Source organism: Haemaphysalis longicornis, unplaced genomic scaffold, assembly GCF_048455015.1.
Source record: "Haemaphysalis longicornis isolate Haplotype H1 unplaced genomic scaffold, Haemaphysalis longicornis Haplotype H1 scaffold_3, whole genome shotgun sequence".
Lineage (NCBI taxonomy): Eukaryota > Metazoa > Arthropoda > Arachnida > Ixodida > Ixodidae > Haemaphysalis > Haemaphysalis longicornis.
Window position 1 is genome coordinate 150,456,388 of NW_027526335.1, and position 26,642 is coordinate 150,483,029.

The 26,642-nt window shown below is 48.9% G+C and overlaps 1 protein-coding gene across 1 annotated transcript in view; it reads right to left on the reverse strand.

The window, feature by feature from the left end:
* Positions 1–26,642, reverse strand: part of Ku80 (X-ray repair cross-complementing protein 5 Ku80) — a 50,450-nt gene that overhangs the window by 19,285 nt on the left and 4,523 nt on the right. Inside the window, exons 5-7 of the mRNA XM_077704201.1 lie at positions 25,965–26,084; positions 24,529–24,643; positions 19,818–20,075 (exon numbers count right to left, since the gene is read on the reverse strand). Coding sequence (XP_077560327.1) covers positions 19,818–20,075; positions 24,529–24,643; positions 25,965–26,084 — 493 coding nt within the window. The remainder of the gene's footprint in view (positions 1–19,817; positions 20,076–24,528; positions 24,644–25,964; positions 26,085–26,642) is intronic.

Below are 26,642 nucleotides of genomic sequence, written 5' to 3' on the forward strand. Positions count from 1 at the left end.
GGCTCATTGAAAAGACTGTTTTGTCCCGATAACAGTGGCGGCAACTTTATCGCAAACTTCAAACGGACAAGTGAGATACTAAAGGAAACAGATGAACCAGTGGCAACTACCCAGTCCCTTTCCGGCGATTTCTCAGTGAAATCACGGAATCTTGTTCATGTGATTGGCATCCGCTGACCTGAGACATTGCCAAGAAACATGACTGGGGGATTGTAGTGGGTCCTCTAGTTCCACTCAATCGCACCACTGAAATAGCAACACGCAGTTAACACGCTGATAACCATGTTTTTACGGCTTGCCCATAATATGTCATTCCTGCCAATATTGCAGAACTGCGGTATGAAATTTGAGAGTTTTTGGACATTTCTTGCGTTTTTCGATTAAAAAGTCAACTTTCATGGCAGGATTGGAGCGGAACAAGCTACCAAAGGCTTGTTCATTCAAACTGTAAAAAAAAAAAAAATGCATTCTGTTTTCATAGCTCCTTAAAGAACACCAATTGAAACACTTTCGTGCGAGTCTCCATGCTATTTTTATTCTTCTTTGTAGCTGTCCTTTTATCAATGCATCTTTTCTGCACCAGTTTATCCATTAAAAAAACTAGCAAAGGCATAAAAACTTCGAATATTCGATTCGAATTTTTTGGTATTCGATTCGATTCGAACGGCACTTTTATTGTTCGAAATATTCGAGCCACTCAAAATAAAAAATAAATAAATTCAGAGCGTGTCTCAGCAGCAAAGTCACGAAGCATATGCACGGCGAACGGTACGTGCTTTCGCAGACTGTATCGGTCTTTATTCGTAGTTACAGTGGACTTGATGATACGATTCTGGGGGTGCGAATTTCGGGATGATACGAATTTCCGAAAAGTCCCGGCGAAATTGCATTGTTTGCAATGGGAAAAATTTCGGCTGTTACGAACGGACCTGCGTGGCCCGGCGGAAGATACGAACGAGCCGGCGAGGCACCCGACTGCCGAACGAGCAAGTGACGGCTCTCGCTCACCTGTTTGTCACTCTTTCTCCAGAAACGGCCGGGCTGTTGTTTTCTGCTTGCGAAAACGCTCTGCGCACGCCCAACGCACGCTGACACCGCCGCGAAACCACCCCCACGCTGCACGCGGCGCGGCCGGCGGCGTCAACATGGCGTCGGCTCCAGCTGCGAAGTGGCGCGGGCGCTCGAGCGACCGCTTCTAACCGCTCTTTAAAATGCGGCTCAAGGGAGACACGACGTTGATTGTGCGGTAAAGGAGCTGATAATGCATGCGAAAACGGTACTATAAAACATCATCCGCGCCGCTAGTGAAAGCGCCCATAAAATATTTGCCGGGGTGCTAAGCCTAACCATCTCCGGCAGAGCCAAGCCGGCTGTCTCAATCTTATCGCAAGTAGTCAGGCTCCTCCATTCTGCCGCGCGCGTCGTGCGTCATTTTCTGACCGAGGTAGGCGCTACCGCGGGCGCGAAATCGTCGATGCGGCCGTGAAAATACAGCGCTCGCAGAGCCGAGGCGAGCGAATCGCGTGCAAAAACGCACCATGCGGTTCACGCTTGATTGTTGCGGCGTGTAGCGAGCTTGGGCACAGCGAGTGAGGAGACGAGCGCGAACATAGGTCGGCAAACTCACTCACGAGTGCACTCACAAACCCCCCACTCACCACTCATGAGTGAGTGGTGAGTGAGCCTCGCCATCGTTGTGGGCTGGCGAGTGCGAGTGCGAGTGAGTGCGAGTGCCACTCGCGGCGAGCCCCACTCGCCACTCGCGAGTGCGAGTGCCACTCGCGGCGAACGCCACTCGCCACTCGCGAGTGCGAGTTCCACTCGCGGCGAGCGCCACTCACCACTCGCGAGTGCGAGTGCCACGCGCGGCGAGCGCCGCTCGCCACTCGCGAGTGCGAGTTCCACTCGCGGCGAGCCCCGCTCACCACTCACGAGTGCGAGTGCCACTCGCGGCGAGCGCCACTCGCCACTCGCGAGTGCGAGTGCCACTCGCAGCGAGCCCCGCTCACCACTCACGAGTGCAAGTTCCACTCGCGGTGAGCCCCACTCACCACTCACGAGTGCGAGTGCTCTCACCACTCACGAGTGCGAGTGCACTCACTACTCGCAAGTAGTGAGCCCCGCTCGCCACTCGTGAGTGGCGGGCGCACTCGCGAAATGTGCGGTGCTATGGTGCCGACTGCCCGGTTAATTCTAACGTTACTAAATAAAGGCTTTTAGAGTAGCGGCACTCTTTTCTCTGATTGTTGTGTGCCGCCAGCATTTTCATTGGTCGGTCGGCACCACGTGATAATTATTTACACATTGGCGCAGCCATTTTGTTTCTGGGCGCCTCTCCTTTCTCTTTTACTCTACAGCGCGGACGCTAGAGCGCCCGGTCGCACTCTGCCCGTCACAACCAGCAGCAGTTTCGTTGGGAGAGGTGGCAGCACGACAGACAGAAACAAAATGGCCCCAGACGCTTCCTGGTGCGCGAAGTGTCAGTACTCTCAAGCGTAGCTTTTTTAGGGGTGTTAGTGAATCCGATCCTCCCTCTAGAGTGTCTCCCTCCTGTCCTTCCCCTTATTTCGCGGAAACTTTCCAAATGAACACGTGACGGCGTAGTTTAGGCTCAAGCTGTGCTCCTGTGCGGCAGCTGGCGCCGCTTGCGGATGGGAAAATGTGGGGGGAAGGGGGAGGGTGGCGGCTGCCCGGCAGCTCGTCGCCATCATGACCGCCGCCGCGACACGACGGCGCCGCCTGCCTCCACCGCCTCTTCTGCCCAGCGCTCAATCAACGGCGCTCAAGGCCAAGCCCGCCTTGCTACACATTGGTCCCATTTTTCTATCCTTTCGTGGCGGTGTTTTACCAGTTTTACTGGACATCCCCGCTGTGAGCCCTGTTCCAGCTTGGATTGCTCTTTGGAATAAACTGTTTGGAGGGCCGTCTGTAATGAATTCATTGGGAAAATTTAGTGCCGTGGATAGCGCGCTAAGCGATAGGATTAATCGCACACGCTAGCCAGTGCTTTGAAAGATGGCAGCAGCTTTACCGAGTTTTCCTTCCGAACGGATCTTTTTTTTTTATGTTTGCTACCGCTGTCAGAATTTTCAGTGTTTTTTTGTTTTATACAGCGTGAACGAACTAGGTTACATAAGTCCTGAAAAGCTTTGATTCATAGCTTGCGAAAAATTTGCGAGAATTTTTTGTTTTTATTTGCCAAAAGCGAAGTTTACCCCGTTGAAAGTGGGGTATTAAGACAGGTGGGTATAATAACCGTATATAGACTTAAGAAAACGTGAGACCCCATTAATGATAAATTTAAATTCTAGCTCAAATAAGTACGCATTCTATGCCCAGAAAACTCGTTCCGTAGACAGCCAAAAAGGCTAATGCCGCTCATAACAAAATCAATGCATTGATACTTGTGAAAATCGGGGAACCCTACTGGGACGTCGACACAATCAAAATAAGAAAAATAAAATAAAGGCCCAATGCTCACCACGCGAGATAGGACGGGACAGAAGAGGCAGCTTTTATTGACGAAATATCTACACAAACCATGTGAGCTGCTACACCGGCCACGTAAATTAAGGCTGTCTTAGCCCTCTATGAATGTAATTAACATCTTTATCTTTGACGACTACTCTGATTGTTCTGAGGAATTCCACAGGAAAGAGGTAAAACCACGCGTACAAAACATAAGCGCGCGCACATATACTGTAATCCCTCATTATGACGAAATCGCTTTACTTGAAATATCGCTTTATTCGAAATTTCTTCTGGTCCCAACCCAAACGCATGCATTTTAGGCCGCATTACTCGAAGCGCACGAAGAGCTGGACCCGCTTAGAGTGAAGTGGCGAGCGGAGGCGGCGCCGAGCAGTGATGACCCAGCGGCGAGTCAGGCGGTGAATATGGCGAGTTGACAAGCTGGTGTTTCCCCGGCGATTTTCTCGAGCCCGTCATACTCGTTTTCCGCCATCCGATTTAAGACAAATGGTCGATATGCGTGTTAGGGTGATTGAATTTTCTTCCTAGACATTGGTCCATGGCGTGGACGCGACGGTGCACGAAGTGTCGTCGAGAGCGGGGTGCCCAAAAACTCGTTTTGCAAACTCCACGGCTGCACACCTCGGGAAAAAATTGCCCAGTAATCATGCAGAGCCCCTAAAACCGGTCAGTTTTCATGATTGTGCTGTGTACTCACAATGAGCGGGTAAACGTTTTTTGAGCTCAACAAACACAACCTCAGATTCCAGCTGTGGAATTTGCGGCGCTTTCCAGCGCGAAACTCTCGTAGCGTTCCTTGGCGCCCCCACCCCCCTGTAAAAGCTGCCACAGCCTTCTCCTCTTCCTTCGCTCTGCAGTCTGCAAGGCGTGCGGACGCCAGTCACTGCTTGGTCACATTAGAGAAGGGGTTGCTCGCGCCCAGCAAGAACATGAAACAGCCAAAGCTCACTGCCTTCCTTGCACCTGAATAAAGTTGTGTTTCAAAGAATACATTATGCTTTGATTCCTCGCAGTTGTGGCGCAAATAAAGCTCAACGAGTTTAGTTTTCTCGAGTGGTCGCTTATATCAAAATACCGCTTATAACGAAATTTTTCGCCGTCGCGCTGAGTTCGTTATAACGAGGGATTACTGTGTATGCACACACAAAGTAATCAGGAACGCATAGTTATTGCTTACAAAACCAGCGACTTTTATTTACTTCTTTATTGTTTTACAATTCAATAAATTCCCTTGTGAAAGGGTATTTTTACATAACGGTGGTCACATGCGAAAACCCGCTCAAGTTACGCTAACAGCCTAATGCAGAATATTAACAAAAAATGGAGCAGCTTCGCACTGTAGTTGCGCGAAGAGTGGACAAACAGCGAAACTGGCGGCCCCACCCTACTTATTTTCGGTTCGGTTAAGTTTATCCGCCATTATGGTTGGAGGCTCGGCCAAGTTTTTTGCTTGGTTATGCTTTGAGACACGGTCAAGCTCTCTGCGTGGTGTCGTGGTTAGCCCCAAAAGAGCAATGAACACTCGGTCATTACGTATGTACAATGCTCGTGAGCTCGTAACTCCGGATCGGACGTTTCGCTGCTGCTTCACCGGCGCGATATTCGGGATTGTACCAAAGTCGTCTCCTCCGTTCTCGAGTAGCGGCGTAGCGGCTTTCGCGCCGCGCTTGCTCGTCTTTGGGAGTGGCGCTCTTCTTCTATTGCACCATCTCTCCCTTCATTACAGACCGGACTTTTGCATCTCACATGGATTTCCGAACTTGCCGCTGAAAGTTCTCCATGACTGGCCTAGGCTGGGGCAGAGCGTTCTACAAGGTCGAGCGGTGTCGGCGCGCACGACGACGTCCTCGCTCGGCGAGGTTTTTCTGCGCAGGTTCGCCGGCCCAACCACCATTTTAAACAGCATTCGCTGTTGTAAAACTCAAATGCCATTTGTCTAACGACAAATAAGGTTGAAACGATGATGATGATGATCGTTGGATGTTTATGGCGCAAGGCCAACTGGGGCAAAGAGCGCCAAAAGAATAGTCGATGATAGGGGTGAAACCTTAAACACTAACTAAAATCAGCAAAAACAAAAGTAAAATCACAACACGACAATGAGCATGGCTGGTGTATAGGGCCAGATTTCATGATGCGTGATAGGAAATGAGGTTTAAAAACTTGACGTCGGACAAATACTCAAACACACGTTTCACGGAAACAATGGCATCATCACCTAGGAAAAACGATGGATGTAGGGGAATATGTTGTCTGTAGAGTTCTCTGAAGTGTTTGTGTCGTGTTGTGTGAAGTGCCTTGCATGTGATTAGTATGTGTACTACGGATAGGGCCTCTCCGCACCTGCTGCACTGGGGTCTACGAGATCCCGTCAGCAGATACGAGTGAGTTGCATGCGTGTGCCCCATCCGTAGCCTACCCAAGGCGACTTCCGTGTGTCTGTTGCGTGAGTCAGCTGTGTACCGTCCCAAGTGTGGCTTTATTACATGTAGTTTGTTGTCTGTCTGTTCGTCCCAGTGTGTTTGCCATGTTCTGCGCAGGTGTTGTCTTATGTGTGGCTTGAGGTCTGTGTACGGTACGGTTGTTATGTCGACAGTGTTCCTGAGTGCAGCAGCAGCTGCCCTCTCGTCTGCCAACTCATTCCCAGCGATCCCAGCGTGTCCTGGAACCCAGCAGAGGAGCAGCTGATGCTTCTTTGCATACACAGACATGATAATGTTAAATACAAGATTAACTATGTGGTTTTTGGGGGGTGTATGCGATGACAGTGCGCGAACAACACTCAAGGAATCTGTGTAGATGATAGACTTTGGAATTTGATTTTCAAGTATGTGCCGTACAATAAGCAAAATCCCATACGCCTCTGCTGAAAAAATTGTCGTGTGGACGCTCATGGTTCTGGCTGCACAGAAATTCGGACCATGAGCAGCGCACGAGACCATAGTGGAGGTTTTAGACGCGTCACTGTAAAATTCTGCAAGTGGGTATTTAAACTGCAGAGACAGAAAGTGCTGCAGTATTGCAGCTCGCGGTACCCGATTTTTGTCAAGTTTCATAAAAGAAAGGTCAGAGGACACAGGACGAACTTTCCAAGGAGGTAAAATGTCTAAAGAGGATGACCTGTACACATCTAAAAACGAAGCGCTCAGATCCGAGGCTCGCTCTCTCACTCTAAGTGAAAAGGGCAGAGGAACGGATGGGCGATTTACAAAAAGAACAGATGTGGATGTGTCGTTAAAAACGGGATAAAAAGGATGGTTATTCAGCGATGAAATTTTAAACGCATAAAGTAAGTCCATGTACGTCCGTTGGTTCTCAAGGCTCCACTTATTACACTCGGCATACAGACTCTCGACAGGGCTCGTGCGAAAAGCACCCGACGCAAGCCGTAGCCCCAAGTGTAGCACTGGGTCAAGCATTCGCAACGCTGTTTTGGACGCCGACCCATATACCACACTACCATAGTCTAAACGAGACCCAACCAAAGCAGTATAGAGCCGTAGTAGGAGTTCTTTGTCGGAACCATACGATTGATGGGAGAGAACCTTAAGTATATTCATTGTTTTCAGACATTTATGTTTAAGTTTCTTGATGTGTGGAATGAATGTGAGTTTCTGGTCAAACACAACACCTAAGAACTTGTGCTCCTTGTTCACAGGAAGCGACACGCCATTCAGAGTAATGTCTGGGTCCGGATGGACCCCGCGCTTCCTGGAGAACACAACGCAGGAGCTTTTTGCAGGATTCAATTTAAACCCATTCTTGTCTGCCCAGCCGGCAAGCTTCTTGACACCAAGCTGGACTTGACGTTCGCATATTGACATATTACATGATTTAAAAGATATTTGCACGTCGTCTACATACATAGAATAAGAGATTGTTGGTGGCAGTGCCTTTCCAAGAGAGTTCATCTTTACGATAAAGAGAGTGCAACTCAACACGCCTCCTTGCGGCACGCCATTTTCTTGGACGTGAACCTTTGAAAGTGCACAACCAACTCTTACTCTGAACGCTCTGTCCGACAAATAACTAACAAGGGTGTTCAACATATTACCCGAAACACCGAATGACCTGAGATCACTAAGGATCCCATAACGCCAAGCGGTGTCGTAGGCCTTCTCGAGGTCGAAAAAGACAGTTAAGCAGTACTGCTTATGCACGAAGGCATCCTTGATGTATGAGTCAAGTGCAACCAGTTGATCGTTCGTCGATCGCCCCACCCTAAAGCCTGCCTGGCAGCTCTCGAGAAGACCATTGTACTCGAGGAAGTACACAAGCCTGCGATTGATCATCTTCTCGAAGAGCTTGCACAGGCAGCTCGTCAGGGCTATTGGACGGTAACTTGAGGGGGACGACGGGTCCTTTCCCTCCTTCAAGAAAGCCACTACAATGGCCTCCCTCCAAGAGTGTGGAATGTGCCCCGAAAGCCATATTTTATTATATAGATGTAGAAGTGCTTCAAGTGTGTCTGCATGTAGATGTTGTATCATTGTGTATGTAATGTTGTCTGGGCCTGGAGCTGAGGGTTTACACGTGCTCAGAGCAGCCCTCAGCTCATGTAGTGAAAACAGAGAGTTGTAAGAAGTCTGTGATTTGTTGTTGTCGTGTAGGGACTTCTTTTCACAAGAGGCTTTATACTTCAGGAAAGTGTTCGTGTAGTGTGCTGAACTGGACACGTGTTGGAAGTGTTGTGCGAGTGTGTCAGCCTGGTCTTCCAGTGTGTCCCCTGTTGTACTGACCAGGGGCAGGCTGTGTGTATGTTGTCCTTTGAGTTTGCGTATACGCGTCCATACCTTGCGTGTGTCTGTGTATGAGTTTATAGATGTTATGAATGAGCGCCAACTCTCTCGTTTTGCCTTACGGCGCACACGTTTTCCTAACGCCTTGGCCCGTTTGAACAAAATGAGGTTACCCGACGTGGGGTACCGACGAAGGACACCCCACGCCTTGTTCTGGGCCTCTCGCGCCCGCCTACAGTCCTCATTCCACCACGGCCTCCGCTGGTTGCGCGGGGCACCAGAGGCGTGGGGAATAGACTTTTCGGCGGCGTCGAGGATGTGCGCCGTGAGGAGTTGTGCGGCTTCATCTACGTGTAGGTGTGCTATGGATGTGTGGTGTAGTTTCGATGTCTCTGTAAATGTGTTCCAGTTAGCTCGTGCTTCATTGAACCTATTATGGGAAGATGAACTGCTTGGGCCTTTACCTATATATCTAAGTGAGGTGGGGAAGTGGTCACTACCATATGGGTCAGTTCCCACACCCCACTCGAGAAGAGGAAAGAGAACTGCGGAGCCAATAGCCAAGTCAAGACATGAGTATGTGTTGTGTCCTATGTTATGATATGTAGGCTGTTTATTGTTGAAAAGGCATGCTCCAGAAGATGTCAGGAATTTCTCTATCAGGCGACCTCGGGCATCCGTTCTGGAAGAGCCCCAAAGAGAGTTGTGAGCATTAAAATCGCCTGTTAGAATGTATGGTTCGGGCAGCTGGTCTACCAGCGCCTCGAAGTCGGAGCTCGTAAGTGCAACATCAGGAGGAATGTATATGGAGCATACCGTTATTAATCTATTAAATATTATTGTGCGGACGGCTACAGCCTCAAGGACGGTGTTCAAGGTGACAGGGTGGCATGCTAAGGATTTGCGGGTGATTATGGCAACACCGCCAGAAGAGTGTGTGCAGCCATCCCTGTCTTTCCTGTATACCATGTAACTATTCAAGAAATTTGTGTGTTTGGAATTCAGATGTGTTTCCTGGACACACATTATACTTGGCTGATTGGCATGCAGAATCTCATAAACGTCGTCAAGATTATTCAGAAGGCCTCTGCAGTTCCATTGAACAATATTTTCTCTTCCCATTATTATGTGTTCAGAGCTACTGGAGTGTGACTATTTATGTAGGGTCTTTCGGGGCTTGCACTCTTGGAAGGGGTTTTCTGACCTTCTCTACTGACCTGGACGTCGCAGCCCGTTCCTTCCGCTGCGATGAAAGCCGGAAGGGCTCGACGTCCATGTCGTCATCTGAAGGCAAGGGGGTGGCCAGCGGACTGGGCCCCCTTGACATGGTACCCTTTCGGGTGTTCTTTGCCTGCGCTGCCAGTGCCGAAGGCGTGGGGAGCACCACAGGTGGCACAGGCAGTGAGGCGGGGGAGGGGGTCGCTGCGACTGCCTCCGTCTCCATCTCGTCCGGGCCCTCGCGTGTGCTTCGGGCCGGTGGAGAGGGGGAAACGGTGGGTGCAGCAGCATCCCCACCGGACGTGGATGCCCCCACAGCCGCTGCTGACTTAGCAGGCGGTGCGGAGGCGGGTTGGGCTGCAAGAGGCAACCCAGGGGGGGGCGGAGGCGGGACCAAGTCCGACTCTCGGTACTGGGTCCCCGCCGAAACCAGACGCCGCTCCGCCCCCCGGCGAGCCGCGTCGGCGTACCTGCCCAGGGGGAAAGAGGCGAACCTCTTTCGCGCCTCTGGGAAGGTGATGTTCTCGTTTACTTTCAAGGCGATGATCTGTTTTTCTTGTTTGAATTTTTCGCAGCTCCTGGAATAGGCAGCGTGCGGTCCCTGGCAGTTCGCACAGGTGAAGCTCTCGGATTCGCAATTGTCGGTTAGGTGATCGTGTGCTGCACATTTTGCGCACGTCGGTTTACCACGGCAAGAGGTTGTGCCGTGCCCAAACCGCTGACACTTGAAGCAGCGGCGTGGGTTTGGCACGTAGGGTCGGACCGGACATCTCATGAAGCCTGCATTGACCGACTCAGGAAGTGTTGAGCGGTCAAACGTCAAGATGATGTGTTTGGTAGGTATAATTTGATCGTTTCGGCGTATCGTGATTCGCCGCACTGCTGTCACGCCCTGATCGCGAAGGCCGTCAAGCAGATCTGCTTCAGTCTCATTTATTAGATCTCTATCAGAGATGACGCCCTGGCAGCTATTCAGACTGCGATGGGGCGTGATCTTGATATCAACATCGACCATGCGCGTTTGCTTCAAGAGGTTACAGGATTGTTGTTTGTTTTGGACTTCTATCAGGACTTCTCCGGTTGTGAGCTTTTTAGCCTTGTACGATTTGCCTACAACGCTTTCAAGAAACTTGGAAATGAGAAAGACAGACTGGGAAGTGATGGGTTTTGATTTATCTAGGGATTCCATTACCAGGAAGCGCGAGAAATTATCGGGCTTTGGAATGGAGATCGAAGACAAAGGAGGAAAAGATACTTCGGTGCGGCCCCTTTTCAGGGACCGATCACGTTTGGGGGGGGGTTTAGAAAATGCCATATGACACATTGGAAAGCAGGGAGACGGGGGTACTTTCTTCTTCGACCTTACCCTGGTAGTCAAAGAGGTCCCGGAGCTCCCTGCCTGGTGAACAGACAGGGAGCCCATCCGCCGGAGCTTGACCTGGGCTCCGACGGCCACCGTTCGTGGTTTCTAACCCTTCACCTATAAACACATTGCCACGGTTGGATCCAGCGTATGTTTGGGGGCTCGGGGTCCGCGGTATCGCCAGTACCGTCACCAAGATTGCTCAAGGTGCCCCGTGCGGGGAAATAAGGTTGAAACGCGAAGCTTTTGAGGCGTGCATTTTGATCGTTGGGGGTTTCAATTTTGATCGCTGGGGTTCAAACTCCTTTCACTTCACCCGCCACGATCATCATCGTCAAAAAGTTGGCTTTCCTGCAGTGCGTTTTCGCAAACGGTCTCCATCATCCAGGCAAAGAAAGCTTCGTTTAAAAACGAAAGGATTTGTTTTTAAAAATGCAAATAAATGTAAAACCTATTGGCAAATTATATTGTTAATGCAATAATAGTTGGTAGTAAAATGACAGTATTAAGCAAAATATGAACCAAACCGTTCAATTTCAAACACGTGCATGTGGACGAAAAAGAAAAAAAGATATACACAAGCAAGTTCAGTTATAGCACAGATAATACTCAACTTTTCACTACACGTTTTCTTAAAGAATACCAGAGGGTAAAGAAAAGGTTGCGTAAGAGGTAAAAAATAAGTTGTTGAAATCGGTAAAGAAACGGACAGCATAAAAAAGACACATTGAGAAAGTAAAATATTTGCAGCGGCCGCACAGTTGTTAGTTATTTTGTTTAGATCTTTCTACTGTACAAATATTAGAATTTTAAATGTTTAATATATCGCAAGCACTGTGCAAGTTCAACTAACATTTTCTTGTTTTGCAGTTTTGCCACAGCTGCACGCTTAGAATTATCTGCAGCAGCTTCCTACACGCTTTTGTTATAACGACGTCACGCTGTACTATAATTCCTTCACAACCTCAAATTTAACAGTAAAGCAGTATTTTTAACATGGCTCAACTGATCAAAAGCACGGTACTTTTCTGCGCAACGCGCGTACTGCAATTATGTCCTAAGTTTGGGTCCATTCTTCGCGTAACCGCGCTTCTATGCCGTTGGTATCTGTCGTGGGGGATCCCACCACCACTTTCGCTCTACGAAGTTTCTTTTTTTTTTTTACCTCGACGGCGCCTACAAGCCGGCGCCTGCTTTCTCCCCACCCTTTGCTTTTTTGTTTTCCTTTTCTCGTAGTCCGCGACACCGACGCATATTCGAAACAGCGCTTGTTCGCGCATACGGGCTGGCTGGCGCGCCGTGTATCCTCGCCTCCTCCCTCCCCCCCCCCCCCTCCCCCCCAATACTCCTTTGCAATACTGTCCCCCCCGTCTAGACACACGCACGCCTTTGCCCGGGACTGTGTCGACGGTCGACGAAGGCCTGCAGGTCAGCCCAGCGCGCAGTCGTACACGATAAACTGTGCGCCCCCACCTCCCTCCATACACAAAGAGAAAAAGAATAACTTTAGGAGATGTTGGCGGCATTTGTTCGGAAGCCAACCTAAGTAGGAGAGCCCTCGTAAGCTACAACCAGGCGCCCGGACGGCGCGGCAATCTGTTGCGCGGCAGAAACGAGAAAGTGCAGGTCGCTACCGCCGCCGCCACATCGCCGCTTCCGCGATGCCAACGCGATGTATGCCCGGTATGCCGCCGAAGAAAACCCGCGTTCGCACCGGACACTGCAGTTTGCGCTAAGGTCCCTGAAAGAACTAAGGTAGCGCCAACTGCTCCCTCCTTCTCCGCTGCCCTCCTCTTTTTTCTCTCCCCTCACCCGCGGCGCCGCCGTCCCTTTAACTCCGCGGCGGGGCCGCCATATTTGTTGGCCACTTGAGAGCAGACGCCCTCGCTACGCTTCAGGGCGCTCGCTGCAGTTTGCTCTTGTTTTCGCGCCGAAATCGCTCTTTGGTAGCATTTATAGGATTTCTAGAGCCCCGTTTTACCAACAGGCACTGAGTGATAGTGTTTTGTTTTATATTTTTGTCTACAAGGGGATATTTGCGGGGCGGATGCCGCTGGCGCATACGCACAGCGCGGTTTTTGTTTACGTGTGCGGCATTCCGTAACACCTCAGGATAGCTCGTGAATGCGAAAGGATCGAGCGTGGACATTTCAAACTGCTCTGTTACGGTAGTTCCGTTCTTGCATTCGCGTGACTGTGGTCGTGCAATCACTGCACAGAGGTCTTGCGCACGGTTCGCGGCAGTATACAGTGCGCTTCATTCGCAAATGCCGTAGTTCGAGCGCTGCGCTGGCGTCCTTGCACTCGCCTTTCTTGCGATAATTGTGTATCCTCAGCGGCGTTCACTCTGCGCCCGCTTTTACTAACCACCTACAGCCTACCTTAATTACGCGCAGTTTAGAGTGCTTTGCCGTTTTTGTAGAAATGTTTCCTTCACCTTCATGTCGTTATAGGCTGCTGTGAGTAGACTAAAAACATACACATGCTGTTGTGCGTGTGTGCACGTACAGCGACGTGAAAAGCCCCTGCTTCCCCGACTTCGCAGCCGGATACACTGAACTACACTCGCGGCCGTACGTTCATGTGCGAACCTAGTGAAAAACGCAGACTTGTAATTCTGGGAATACGCGCCAGAGAAGACTGCGATCAATCGATCGGGTAAACTGAAATTACAGTCCCTCTAGGTACAAATTATGTAACTAGTTACTGCAGTTAATTAATCATGCAATACGTTTTTTCACCGGGCGCGGTCGTTTACAGCCGTTATTAATGGAGGCGCCTGGACAGAATTGTTTTGTGCTGGGATATATTCTGGCAGATTTGTACATTGCACTAACACAGGGATACACCCGAAAGAAATTCGAAAGAGGACCAATGTCACGATGATTATCAAGAGAAAATAAATCACAAAAATGAATTGGTGCCAGCAAATATATATTTTATTGGAACAAACGTCCGTAATGACGTCGTGCAGGTGGCTTGTGCTGCTGACGTGGCTTTCCGTGAGAAAAAATGTTGGGAGTGGCATTTGGGTTTAGTTTTTTTAACGCCAAGCTTCTCCAATATCCGTTGCTCAAATTGATCCGTGAAATAATCCTATTGAGAAGGGAAAAGAAATGTCGCTACCGAGTTTGAGATGCGCCACAAACACTCCGCAAATATAGGCAATAATGCATTGCAGAAGGGAGTTAGTGACCGTTCTACCGTAGCATGGTCAAATTCGTGTTCGCGCATCTGCTCAGTGCCGCGTCCGCTCAACTCGCTACACTAAACCCGTTTAGCAAGCGCTTTGCTGGACAAAAATACGTCTGCTGAAAATAATATAGTCGCCCAGTGTGTTTTGGTTCAAATCGCAATGACTGGATACGCTGCGCCATTGACTACTAAAATGAAGTAAGCGCGCACACTGCAAATGTGCGGCATCACGTGTAATGCAAACGTAAGTCGTAATTAACGTTCCTCTGTGCATACACGGAAGAAAGGGCGTACAGCCGTTACGGTGCGAATATGCATTTGAAGTGCTCATTCAAACGTGCGCGAATTTAATAAAGCGATAACAGAAATAGCGCATGAAACGTACGTCAACGGCGCGGTCACTATATTAGCTGACCTTAAATTGTTTTACCTAGCCGCAATTTTTTTTTTCTCGCAACAGCCTCAATTTGCGCCGCACCGACCAAGCCCATATTACGCAGCAAATCACTCCGATGTCATAACAACGGGATTATAATACCACCCGGGTAGCTAACACACAAAACATGACTTCACGCCAAAAAGAGCGTACACGCACTCGGAACGCACACGATACATGGTCAGACGCAAGCTGCCGTCAGCCAAAACAAGCATGAATTCAGGTGAACAATTCTCGCGTCACGAAACCCTTACGACAACTGACTGAACATGCTACGCCGCTGATATTGATGCTGGAAGTTAAGCGCGCACATGACAAATACACAGCCTCTTATCCAAACCAAAGCTTACGACGGGACGAACTTGGCGCTGCGCGCAATGCCTACTCAGAACAAAGCGTGGACGACGGTCGCGAAGGGAATACGCATTTCTTCGTAAGTGACCGCTCAAGCTCGCGCAGAATTTAACAGAGCAAGAACAAGCATTCAGAAACTTACCTCGCAAAAGAGTGATGGTAGCGTCGGCCTGAAGTATGCCCGTTCAAATCTATGCAACCAAACTTTTCTCCTTTCTGCGTCGCGTTTCCCGGACGGAATAACGAAGTCTTGTGCCCTGCCTGACGATATTCGCGCTGCCTAAGGCACAACACATCGACACCGAGAAGCAACCTAAAACGACACCGGTGCGACATTTTTTCGAAGCGAGCAGCTAATTCCGGTACTGAAGCACGGTGGCGACGGTGGCTCGGAAGCCAGCAATGGCGTCGCAGCGGCGGCGTTGCGCAATGTCCCAGCCGGCGAGGCATCGGCGAGGCGACCCAGCGGTGGAGCAAAAAAAACAAAACCACGTGACTTTTCCCTTGGCCAATGGCGCGCGGCGTTCGCCGGCGAAAAAGAAAATGGCAAAAAACGAAGTAAGAGAGGAGCGCGGGCGAGGGCGAAAGGCGGCGAGATCTAAAGATGGCGCTACCTTAGTAATTTTAGGGACCTTAGTTTGCGCGCGACTCCAGCGCCACCTCTCGCCGCCGCTTAGAAACTCTGGGTCGTGGATGTCGCGACCGGACGTTCAGCGCACGTAAAAACACACGCGCTGCGTGCGGTTCGACGTTGTGTTGCGGAAGTTTTTTAAGAAACATAGTTATAATTGCAAGTTGCAGGGTCTGAAAGGATCAAAAGGCTGCAGGAAAGAATTAGTGGCAGCGCCGCTACTGCTGCGCGAAGGGCAGCCACAATCGCGAAAGGCAGCATGCCATCGTTCTCTACAGGTTTCTCGCTCGGGCAGCCGTGGGAGAATAAGCGTCGCAAGAAATGATTTTAGCAGTAAAAAAAGTCAAGGAAATAAAAAAAGTCATGACATTTTTTGTCAGTGGAAGGAGTAAACTTATGAGTACGATTACCGTTTATGCGGAGCGCAGACACGAAGGCCCGTAAAACTAAAACGTTTGCTTTCAGTGTCCATACACATCACGCGCTGCGATAGCGCATGCCGTCGTAGTAGTAGCATAACACAAGGTATTACCGCTTCCGGCACTATTGTTTTATCAGCAGTAACCTTTTTTTAGCGCCATTCACGGTTCACGGCACAGAATGGGTACCAAAAGGCGGCACAAGAATATGCATTCACAGCACTTCGCGAGTGACGCCAAAAGCAATGTCAAGACGGTCAATACGCATCCCGCTTATATACTGCCCTACTTTGTTCCCCGAAGTGTACATAGTTCGGCCACGCGTTCCAAGCGAGAGCATGGAAAGCTATCAAAGGCAAGGTTGCATTCACTCGTGCTGACTTCTTTAATGTGTTTATACATAACGTCTCCGATGCTCGTAATCTCCTGCCGAATCAGTCATCGGCACTGTTGAGGTTGACAACCCAGATATCCATATGCATAGGTTGCTCCAAACGGCTCAATGTCCCACCAGGTAGTATCAAGAACGTGGCAAACGTCACCCTGACCTCATTAAACTGAAACGACTATACAAGAAAATCAACGATTACCAAAAGACATTACAAAGTGAAAACTGGCAAAATCTTTGCCATCGGCTCCGGCAAGAGGGAGAGGCCTTTTTCACTTATAATGGGGCATCTTTCGCAGCCTTTGCGGTAAAGCAAAGCTTCCTATCATTGACAAATGAGACTGCAGTCTGACTATTATGACGTAGAAGAAACTATTATCAAGACTCTCTTTCCGCATGCTACGAAGGATAAAACGGCACTAAAATCTCTTCCCGACATAGACATACCACACCCTCTAGACGAACTCAACACTCCTTTTACCCTGGGAGAACAAAGCTTCCTATCATTGACAAATGAGACTGCAGTCTGACTATTACGACGTAGAAGAAACTATTATCAAGACTCTCTTTCCGCATGCTGCGAAGGATAAAACTGCACTAAAATCTCTTCCCGACATAGACATACCACACCCTCTAGACGAACTCAACACTCCTTTTACCATGGGAGAACAAAGCTTCCTATCATTGACAAATGAGACTGCAGTCTGACTATTACGACGTAGAAGAAACTATTATCAAGACTCTCTTTCCGCATGCTGCGAAGGATAAAACTGCATTAAATCTCTTTCCGACATAGACATACCACACCCTCTAGACGAACTCAACACTCCTTTTACCCTGGGAGAACTTCACGTTGCCATCGCTCAAGGCAAATCTAGATCCGCTCCAGGCCATGCTAAAATCACTTGGCAAGATCTCCGCAATCTGCCAACGCACGGCCATGAAGCCCTTCTGAGTGTTGTCAACGAATCATGGGAAACGGGACAAGTCCACGAGCACTTGAAGACGACCATCATTCATCCCATCACGAAGCCTAGTAAAGACGCCCGCGAAAACCTGAAAATCTGCGACCTATTTCACTAACTCCTATCATGTGCAAGGTCATCGACCGATTAATTAACAACCGACTTCAGTTCCATCTCGAGCGCACTGGTTGGTTTCATCCATCGCTAACCGGCTTCAGACCTAATCCTAGTGCGCACGACTACCTTTGGGTGCTCCGAAGATTCATAAATCGCACATCTCGAAAACAACTCCCGGATTGCATTCTGGCAACATGTAAATAAATAATTTCGAACCTAATGCAATGCGTGTTAGTGGGCCAATCAATGCTTTCATAGAAAGAAATCACCCAGCTCGATGTGGTTCAAGCCTTACACGACCTAATGCAAGCTTCGCCATTTTTGAAATGAAGCTTTCCATTCCTCACTGGTGGCGTCGGCGTCTGAGTAAAAACACCACAGGAAAGCGAACTTTATAGTGGGTTTCACAAAGCAATGATGATGATAAGCGAAGGCACACGAAGCGCCTCAAGAAAAAAACCTTTCCCATGGTGCGAATCGCGCTTGGGTCCACCGCGATATGAAGCCGACGTCTATCCGATTGCGCCATTTCGACACTGTTGAATCCGTTTGGATTTTAAACTTAGGCTTTGACTCAGTTTGCACGGGAGAAAGCTTCGAGTTTTAATTCTCTTAAGAGAACGGTTTGATTTTTTGTCAGTTGAATCAAGTTTTTCGGAGTTAGCGATTGTTATGGGGCACGCCCCACAGCCAATGTAAAGCTCTTAAAACACCGAATTTCCTTTTCGCTTCATGAAACGACATCACTGTGGTGTCGGTGTCAATATGGCCACATTTAAGGTCTCCACAAAATGGAACGATTCATCTGGTTTACAAACAAAGCGAAGTTAAAATGAATTCCCGTTCTGCAAAGGAACAAAGCGAGTTGTAATGCGAATTAGTGGCGGTTGTGAGTGAGCGTGAGTGAGCGTAAGCGGGCGATGGGAGTGGCGAGTGCGTGAGTGGAGGAAGCGAGTGGTGAGGACGAGTGAGTGTGAGTGGCCATTGCGAGGGGTGAGTTCGATTGCGAGGGAGTGTAAATAGGAAATGCGAGTCGTGAGCGTGAGCGTTAGTGAGTGCGAGTGGTGACACCGAATGGTGAGCGTGAACGCGAGTGAGTGCGAGTGGTGAGGGCGGAGTGGTGAGTGCGAGTGAGTGCGAGTGGGGACTACGAGTGGTGAGTGTGAGTGCGAGTGAGTGCGAGTGGTGAGGGCGGAGTGTTGAGCGTGAACGCGAGTGAGTGCGAGTGGGGACTACGAGTGGTGAGTGTGAGCGCGAGTGAGTGCGAGTGGTGAGGGCGGAGTGTTGAGCGTGAACGCGAGTGAGTACGAGTGGTGACGACGAATAGTGAGCTTGAGCGCGAGTGAGTGTGAGTGGTGGGGACGAGGGGTGAGCGTGAGCGCGAGTGAGTGCGAGTGGTGTGGGTGGAGTGGTGAGAGTGAGCGCGAGTGAGTGTGAGTGTTGGGGACGAGCGCCGAGTGTGAGCACGAGTGAGTGCGAGTAGTGAGAGCGGAGTTGCGAGCGTGAGTGCGAGTGAGTGTGAGTGGTGGGGACGAGTGGTGAGCGTGAGCACGAGTGAGTGCGAGTGGTGAGGGCGGAGGGGCGAGCGTGAGCGCGAGTGAGTACGAGTGGTGGGGACGAGTGGAGAGCGTGAGTGCGAGTGAGTGCGAGTAGTGAGAGCGGAGGGGCGAGCGTGAGTGTGAGTGAGAGCGAGTGGTGAGGGCGGAGTGGCGAGCGTGAGTGCGAGTGAGTGCTTCAGTATAAATATATTTTTTTGAGTGAGTGTGAGTGAGTGGCATCCAGTTTTGCCGAGCTATGAGCGCGAAGCTTTGCGTGCTCCAGAAAGGGCTGCTTTGCGACATGGGGTTTAAAAAAAAGCAGAAAAAAATCACGAATTTCTTCACGCGAAAGTAAGAAAAGAAATAAACGAAAACTTCTTTCAGCGCCCAATTTTTTGGTCTGTGTTGGTTCATACGAATTTCGGATGATACGAATATTTTTCGCGGTCCCGCGAGATTAGTATCATCGAGATTTTATTGTATCAGCGCGGGGCAATGTGCACGGGCTCGGGCATGCCAGCCACTAGTGTCAAGTGAGCGGCTGTTTTCGGTATCTGGTGGAGTCGTGACGAGCAGGAGGTTGTCACTGCACCCAGAACATGTCGAGCAGTTAACCTTTCTCCATGTTAACATTTAAGTGAGTGCAGACCTTAACCTGTTGGGTGCAATGGTATTTTGTAATTCCTAATTTTACTTTGTGTGGTTTGTTGTGCAATAAAGTTGCAGTTTTTGTGTTTCTAGATGGTGAAAACTTTAATTTTACAAAAAACAATAAGTATTCGTATTCGAAAAATATTCGAAAAATATTCGATTCGATTCGAACTTTGTTTTTATTATTCGAATTCGCTTCGAAATTAAAAAATTGATATTCGCACACCCCTAATAAATACAAAAAAAAAAAAAACGAAAATCAGCTCTCCACTGCTTCATGCGTGCACGGACAGTGAGAAACGGCGACTCACGTTGACCTCGTCGGTGAAACCCAGCACCTGGAGGCCGCGTCCCGAGCCTTCCTTCTTCTGCATTCCCTCCATGGCAGCCCGGTTCTCCTCCGTGAAGGGCACCAGGGTGGAGCCGTACCGGTACGCCGGCACGGTACCGTCCCTCTCCACTTCCGTCTCCTTCTCGTCGTTGCGGTACAGCACGCTTTCGCTGCGCACAGGCACGGACGCTCGCTTGGCCACAAACTGCTTCCACGGCTTGGTCTTCACTTCCAGCACCTGAACGCAGAACGGGGAGTGCATCACCTCTCATACAGTTGAACCTCGATATAACGAACCTCGATTTAACGAAATTCACAACGAATTTTTTCAAGTTTTCTATCAAAATTTTGCTAAATCTATGTATTTTTATCTCGATTTTATGAAGGAATTCGTGCGGCGCTTTCGATTTAACGAAGTCACGGCGAGAAAGGAAGAACGAAATTTCGGTTGAGGCAGGTTTTATTTTGCCTCTCGGAGCCTACATTGAAAACATTCAGTACTCACATTAACTCTTAAAAGGCTAAAATGAAAGAAAAGCGACGAATTATGCAGTTGACAACAATTAAAAGCGGTGAAAGAAGCTGCTCAAAAACCGCTAGCGGTCATGGACGGTTTAATAGTGCGGCCACCATTTTGATGTCTCCATCGTTGCCTACGCCAGCGCCCTCTATGCTTAGGCTGCCGAAGGCCGAAGCCTACTTCAAGTGTCTTTTTCTACGCATCCTTGCTCACAGTGCTGCTGCTCTAGGTTGTGCTCGCTGATAACCACATTAATATTTTGTTCATCCATCATTAGATGAGTCTTACAAGCAGCATGAGCACTCCAAGGGAAAGAAAAGTGTTCCGAACAAGAGCCTGAGGAAGTGTCGGTGAGACCGAAGGCCACCGAAGTGATGGATGCCATCGACGTTCTGCGGAGGCACGCAGGAGCACGCGAATATTTAAGAGCAAGCCTTGTTAGCGCTGTCAGCATACGAGCGTCACGTAAAGCCCACCCTGGTCAAGAAACGCCAAGCACTGCTTACGGACTTCTTCACTACGGCTTGAACATCGAGTGCTGGTGGCAATAAAGTGCTCTCCGAACGTGGTCAAAATGTGTTCGTTAGACAGCTGCGATGCGGAGAAATCGGTTTCTTTAGGGCTCAGCGGGCATAAAAGTAATTGCTTAATCAAATTTGGCCAGACGATATTTAATGTAAGCTTTCCGTTTTAGCGGGAGCACGTAAGCGCTGCTCCACAAAGTAAAGCGGTCCGTGTGTACTCCGCTCAACTCTTAATCATGGCTTTATCTCGAGTGTCGTGGTTGCATCACGCGCCCATACTGCAGAGCCTTTGTGCATGAAAAAAGTCTTTCGAAAGCTTTATAGCACCCTTCCGCTGTTGGCCCGCCGCACCCCTCAACACCGCGCCTAAGCCTACCACCGAACGGACGACAAGAGGCGTAACTTCGAACCAGCACCTCGCCAGGGGTTCACGGGGCATGGACACGGGTTCAATTGACTAACAGCGGCGTTTAGTAGTGACTGAAATGAAAAAAAAAAAAAAAAAAAAAAAAGTGGAAACCTAGTCTGTTATCATATTTAATGAGGCGTTGCGGAAAAAGCACCGGTTTTACGACGACAAAATTCGCTTTAAGTGGAGAGGTAACTACATAGCAGTTGTTTCTGAGCGATGGGCAAGGTTTTGAAACCTCAATAGCTGGTTAAATTAACTGTAAAATCGAAACCTCGATTTTACGAAATTCTCGATTTAACGAAATTTTCGCCCGCAAGTACGACTTCGTTATACAGTGTAGACCATTTATAACGTAACCGCTTATAGTGCGGGACCGGATATAACGCGGGTTTTTGCTACCACCGGTTTGCCTCCCATAGAACTCAATGCATAAGCATACCGCTTAAGATGCGGTTGGCCGAAGCACAATACCGTTTATAGTGCGGTTTTTCGGCGGGTCTGCTGATCTACCGGCGCAGCTGAGGCATCGTTTTAGGGTAGCAAAAGAAAAAGAAAGGATGAAATCGGCCATCTGACGCAGTGTGCACCCCTTGCCCTCCTCTAACGTAGACACCCAAAGAAAAAAAGATAGGCACCCTTTAGTTGGTGCGTACGTGATAACCACAACTGACCTTGCTTGATGCACCTCGGAAGATAGCGACAGACTCCCCATCCGCGCGCGGCAAGTTGATTTTATTGATCGTGAACCGCATGGCCCGTTTTCGCGCACGAATCGTGCACATCGGCGTCGGCGTTGGGCGTGAGTTTTTTTTTTTTTTTTTTCGTGCTCGTATCGACGATTCCGCGCTCGCGGTGGCTTCTTCGCGTGGCAGTGGGAGGAGCCTGACGACTTGCACCAATGGGGAGACGCGTACCTAATGGCGGGAGATTCGAAGCGCTCAGAGCCGGCTAGCCGCGCCAGAGATGTTTAGGCTTACCACCGCGGTATTTTTTGATGGGCGCTTTCACAAGCAGCGTGGATGGCAGTTATATTCCACTTTTCGCCCACAATATTAGCTCTTTTCTTGCATGAGCACCTTCGCTTGCGCCCCGTGCGGCATTTCAGCGAGCGGTTAGAAGCGGTCGCTGGAACTTACTGGAACTGCCTGCACCGCTTCACGGCCAGTGCCGACGCCGTCTGTTACCGCGCCGCCCACACCACGCCAGTTGTATCCGCGCCGGCGTGCACTGCACGTTTTCGCGATACCAAATCTACCACGCGGTTCACGCTTGAGAACGTTGTTGCAGATAAGCCACCGCTCTTTCCCTTTCCGAACATTCGAGCCGCGCGAAGCCGAAGATTTCCACCACCAGTACGTTGCGGTGATAAGCAGCCGCCTTCGGCATCGTGAACACAAGGTGGGGTAAAAAAAAAAATCCCGCTGGCGTTCTTATCACGTCTTGCGGCATCTGTTCATAGACGCTAAAAACGCAGCCATGGTCTTTCAAAACAAACACAACGGAAGTTAAAGCCGCGCTCGCCGTTGTGAGACTGCGCTTTTGCCCTGTAGCAGCGGCTGATGTTAAAAATAATACGAAATATAGACCGTGCCTTCGTTTTTAAGTGCTGTGCATTTGAGTGATGATAAATATAGGTTGACTTGAGAACTAGGTGGCGATGTGGTTGAATTTGCGCGTGTTTTGGTTATAGTGCGGTACCGCTTATAGTGCGGATTTTTGCGGCTCCCGCGACATACGTTATAAGCGGTCTAGACTGTATCGAGATTTAAATGTATTAGGCAAATTGAGCAATCCATTCAGGTGTCTGAATGAAGAACATCTGAACTGATCTGGAATAGGAACAGCAGGCCCAAACAAATGAAAATGCCCCCGTGCAATGAAGTGAAAAGTTTGACTGATGATTACGATGCTCCCTAATGCGAAATGTGTGCGCAGCGCGAACTGCAGTTGTCTGGGTGACATTGTGTACCTGCTCTGTCTCACAAAAGTGATCGCCGCGCTGCATCAGCAAACACACGAAGGCATGTGACATACTCTGGCGTTGCCTCGTAGCGTGTCGTCGCGGAGGACCATGTCTCACGCCTTCCACCATACTTTCATCCTTCGCTTTCCTGCTCGCTCTGTCTTTGGTGGCTTCTTCGTTCTCTCGGCTATCTCGTAGCACATCGTCGCCGAAGAGATGACACACTACGAGATTTCTTGCAACGACTCGGTATACCGCCCTCCCCCTCACACTTTCTCTATACTTTTCACTAAAAACGGTGGACTTGTACAGAGACTGTAGCACAAACGACTACCCTCTATGAACTCACTGAACTTTCTTGTGTGTAGTGTCCTACCGCTGGGCATACCACTTTACGCGCTGTCCTCACTTTTCGCCTTCTTTTTCTGTTTTCCTCTTTTCTCCCCCCGTTGTTTTCCCACGCGTAGAATAGCATACTAGGCCAGCCTGGCTATCATTCCTGCCTTTCCTTTACCTTTTTTTTCTTCCTTCCTTCCTCCTCCACTTTCCTGCCCCTTTTATCTCATTTTGACTTCGGTATCCCTTTTATTCACTCTGTTACAACGAGAAATGACGAGGCTGTGATACCACAGCAGTGGGCACTTCAGGGCTGCGCACTAAAATTACACTGTGAAATTCACAGATGCTGAAAGGTGGACCCTAGAAGGGCAGCTCTAAAATCATCGGGTGACAGGAGGAGCCCCAGTGCAGTCTACTCACATCAACTTGAACTCGGTAGTTGTGATTTTGTCGCCTTCTTTTACTAAATTTCATGGTTTAGTTAGTGTCCAGAGCCATGTGCTTAGACTTCAGCTAACCAGATGTCTTCCTTCTTTTTTTTTCCCAGACTCAAGCAATCTTTTCAGGGTCAAAATAACAACATACCATATTTGCATGATTCTAACGTGCCCCCGATTGCAACACACAGAAAAGTTTACTTAAAAGTTTCGAGAAAAATGTGTGCTTTGTTTTGACTGAATTAGGTATATTTTTGGAGGCGTTCGTGTGCATGGAAATTCTGCTGGCCTCTTTAAGCCGATTTCGGCTTTGGGCCCGATTGTAACGCACACACAAATTTTAAGGTCACTTTTAGCAAAAGAATCGCGCAAATACAGTACCACTACAGCCACCCACCACTGCCTTGTCCAAAGCTTCGCGTAACAGATTGCTAGTTTATCAGTGCTTGTTTTGAACACTGCAACCCGTCTAAGGGCCCCGAAAACAGCGACTAACCTTGATGTACGACGAGATCGGTATGGAGATGTCGGGACCAATCTCGAGGTTGGCGTTCCAGGGCGTCGGCCGGGTTCGCTTCTTCTCGTAAGACGTGAGGGCTGGCACGGCTTGGCTGGAAGGCGCAGCAGCCAGGCACAACGCCATTACAGTCACCAACAAATATTGCGCTTGTCTTTCGTTCATGACGGTCGGAACCTTTAACCTTGCGGCTCCAAATAACAGCCCAGCTTGTACCCCATGCTGCCTGGTCTTGCATGATATTGGAGCACTTTGGTCATTTTACGTGCACAGCTGTTACAGAAATGTGGACACTATTCGAATGGAAACAGAATGCACTGATTCTCACTTTGGACAGAACTGCTCTAAATGACCGCACAGAAATGGAAATCTGCGTATAGTACTTGAATGTTCTTTTGAAAAATATTTTAGCACTGAAGCAGTCGGGCGGCAGTTTTATACTGATAAACTTTATTTGCAGCACAATCTTTCTCATTTTTAACTCAAAATTAGGCATAATTGCTCCCAATCATAAAACCCTGTGCAAAAGAAGGGTCCACAAACAATAGGCCAAAATCGGTAGCACTTGCATTCTTGAGAATTTTGCGATCTCGAAACAAGTAACTGCCGACCAACAAGATTGCCGCAAAAATTGAGGTTTGACATCCAGCTCTCAATAGGCTTTCCTGAAGCAGGAGCCAGCAGACTAAGCATTCAAGCGAAATTATCTGATAGTCAGTGTACTACGTGCACAGTGAGGAGGTTCTTGAGCTTTACAAATGGTCTTGCTAATGCTTAGAAGAACACTCCGCTCCACCAGGTTTAAAGTCAGGAGAGAGAAACGTATTCAATGTGATGGAACTTCAAACCAACAACAACAACAAGACAAACATCATTTAGCTCTTACAGCATTATTAGTATTGTTAGTTAGTATTTTCTTGTTGCTTAACTATGCTATGCATTACCCCAAAAGTGTGACTACCACAGTAAATGCTCAACTGGCACTTCTGCACACTGTAAGCATATTGGAGCAAGTTGGCACGGTACAGCCCACTCATTAAAACTGCCAAAGAGCCCCTTACTTTGAGCATTACTCTGACAGCAACAATAAAGCCAGTAAACCAAAAACAAGAATTCTTTCACTTGTTCTCCCACTGCAACACCTCAGATTTCAAATTTTGGGGCATCACACCAAAGCTACACCTTCGATATACAAGGCACGCCATAGTGGAGGGCTCCGGATTAATTTCAACCACCTGGGGATCTTTAACAAGCGCCGAAATCTCGTACACAGGGGCGTTTTTGCTTTTCGCCTCCATCAGAAAAGCGGCCGCCGCGGCCGGGACCAAAACCATTGGACTTGGACTCAGCAGCGCAACGCCTTAGACACCTGTGGATACTGCAACGCTCCAAGACGGCCCTCGGACAAACGTTACCTGAAGGTGTACGACTCTCCCGTGACTGCCTCCAGGATTTTACGGAGATACTTGGCTGCCTTCAGCTGGTTGGGCGACAGTTTTGCGACGTCTTCCGTATTTTGCACATCAAATGGGCACCTGGGAAGAAGAAACGGGAAATAGGCTACAAAAACAGAAATAAACAATAATATAACAAGAACAACCAAAAGATCACGCTGCGAATAAGTTAATTAGTTATCCGCATGCAGCCATTTTTCATGACTTTCCCCTTTTTTGTCAACCCGTAATATTCTAACCTGTGTCTTTATTCCACAAGCCCAAAAAAGTGCTAAAATCAGGAACAAAAATTAATATACGGAAATTCCATACGAAACTAGAGGCAGTGGTCTATTTCACAGTACTTACGAAAGTACACCGACAGCGTGAGGTAACGTCTAGTCCCTGATTTTTGCGCAATGCTACCTCGACCACTCCTTCAAGAGAAGCCTTACTCGGGTTATTCTTTCATACCTAAGCTGGCTGCAAATGAAGCTCGCGTCACCCCCACTACAAACCTACTGCAACAGCACATCACAAAGGCGCAGCGTTGCACAAGAGTCAAAATAACAAAGAATACCAGCACCAACAGCAAACGTGTATGTCACGACAAATACAAAATGTAGCAAAACAAACATAATATATAACTATATTTTCGTG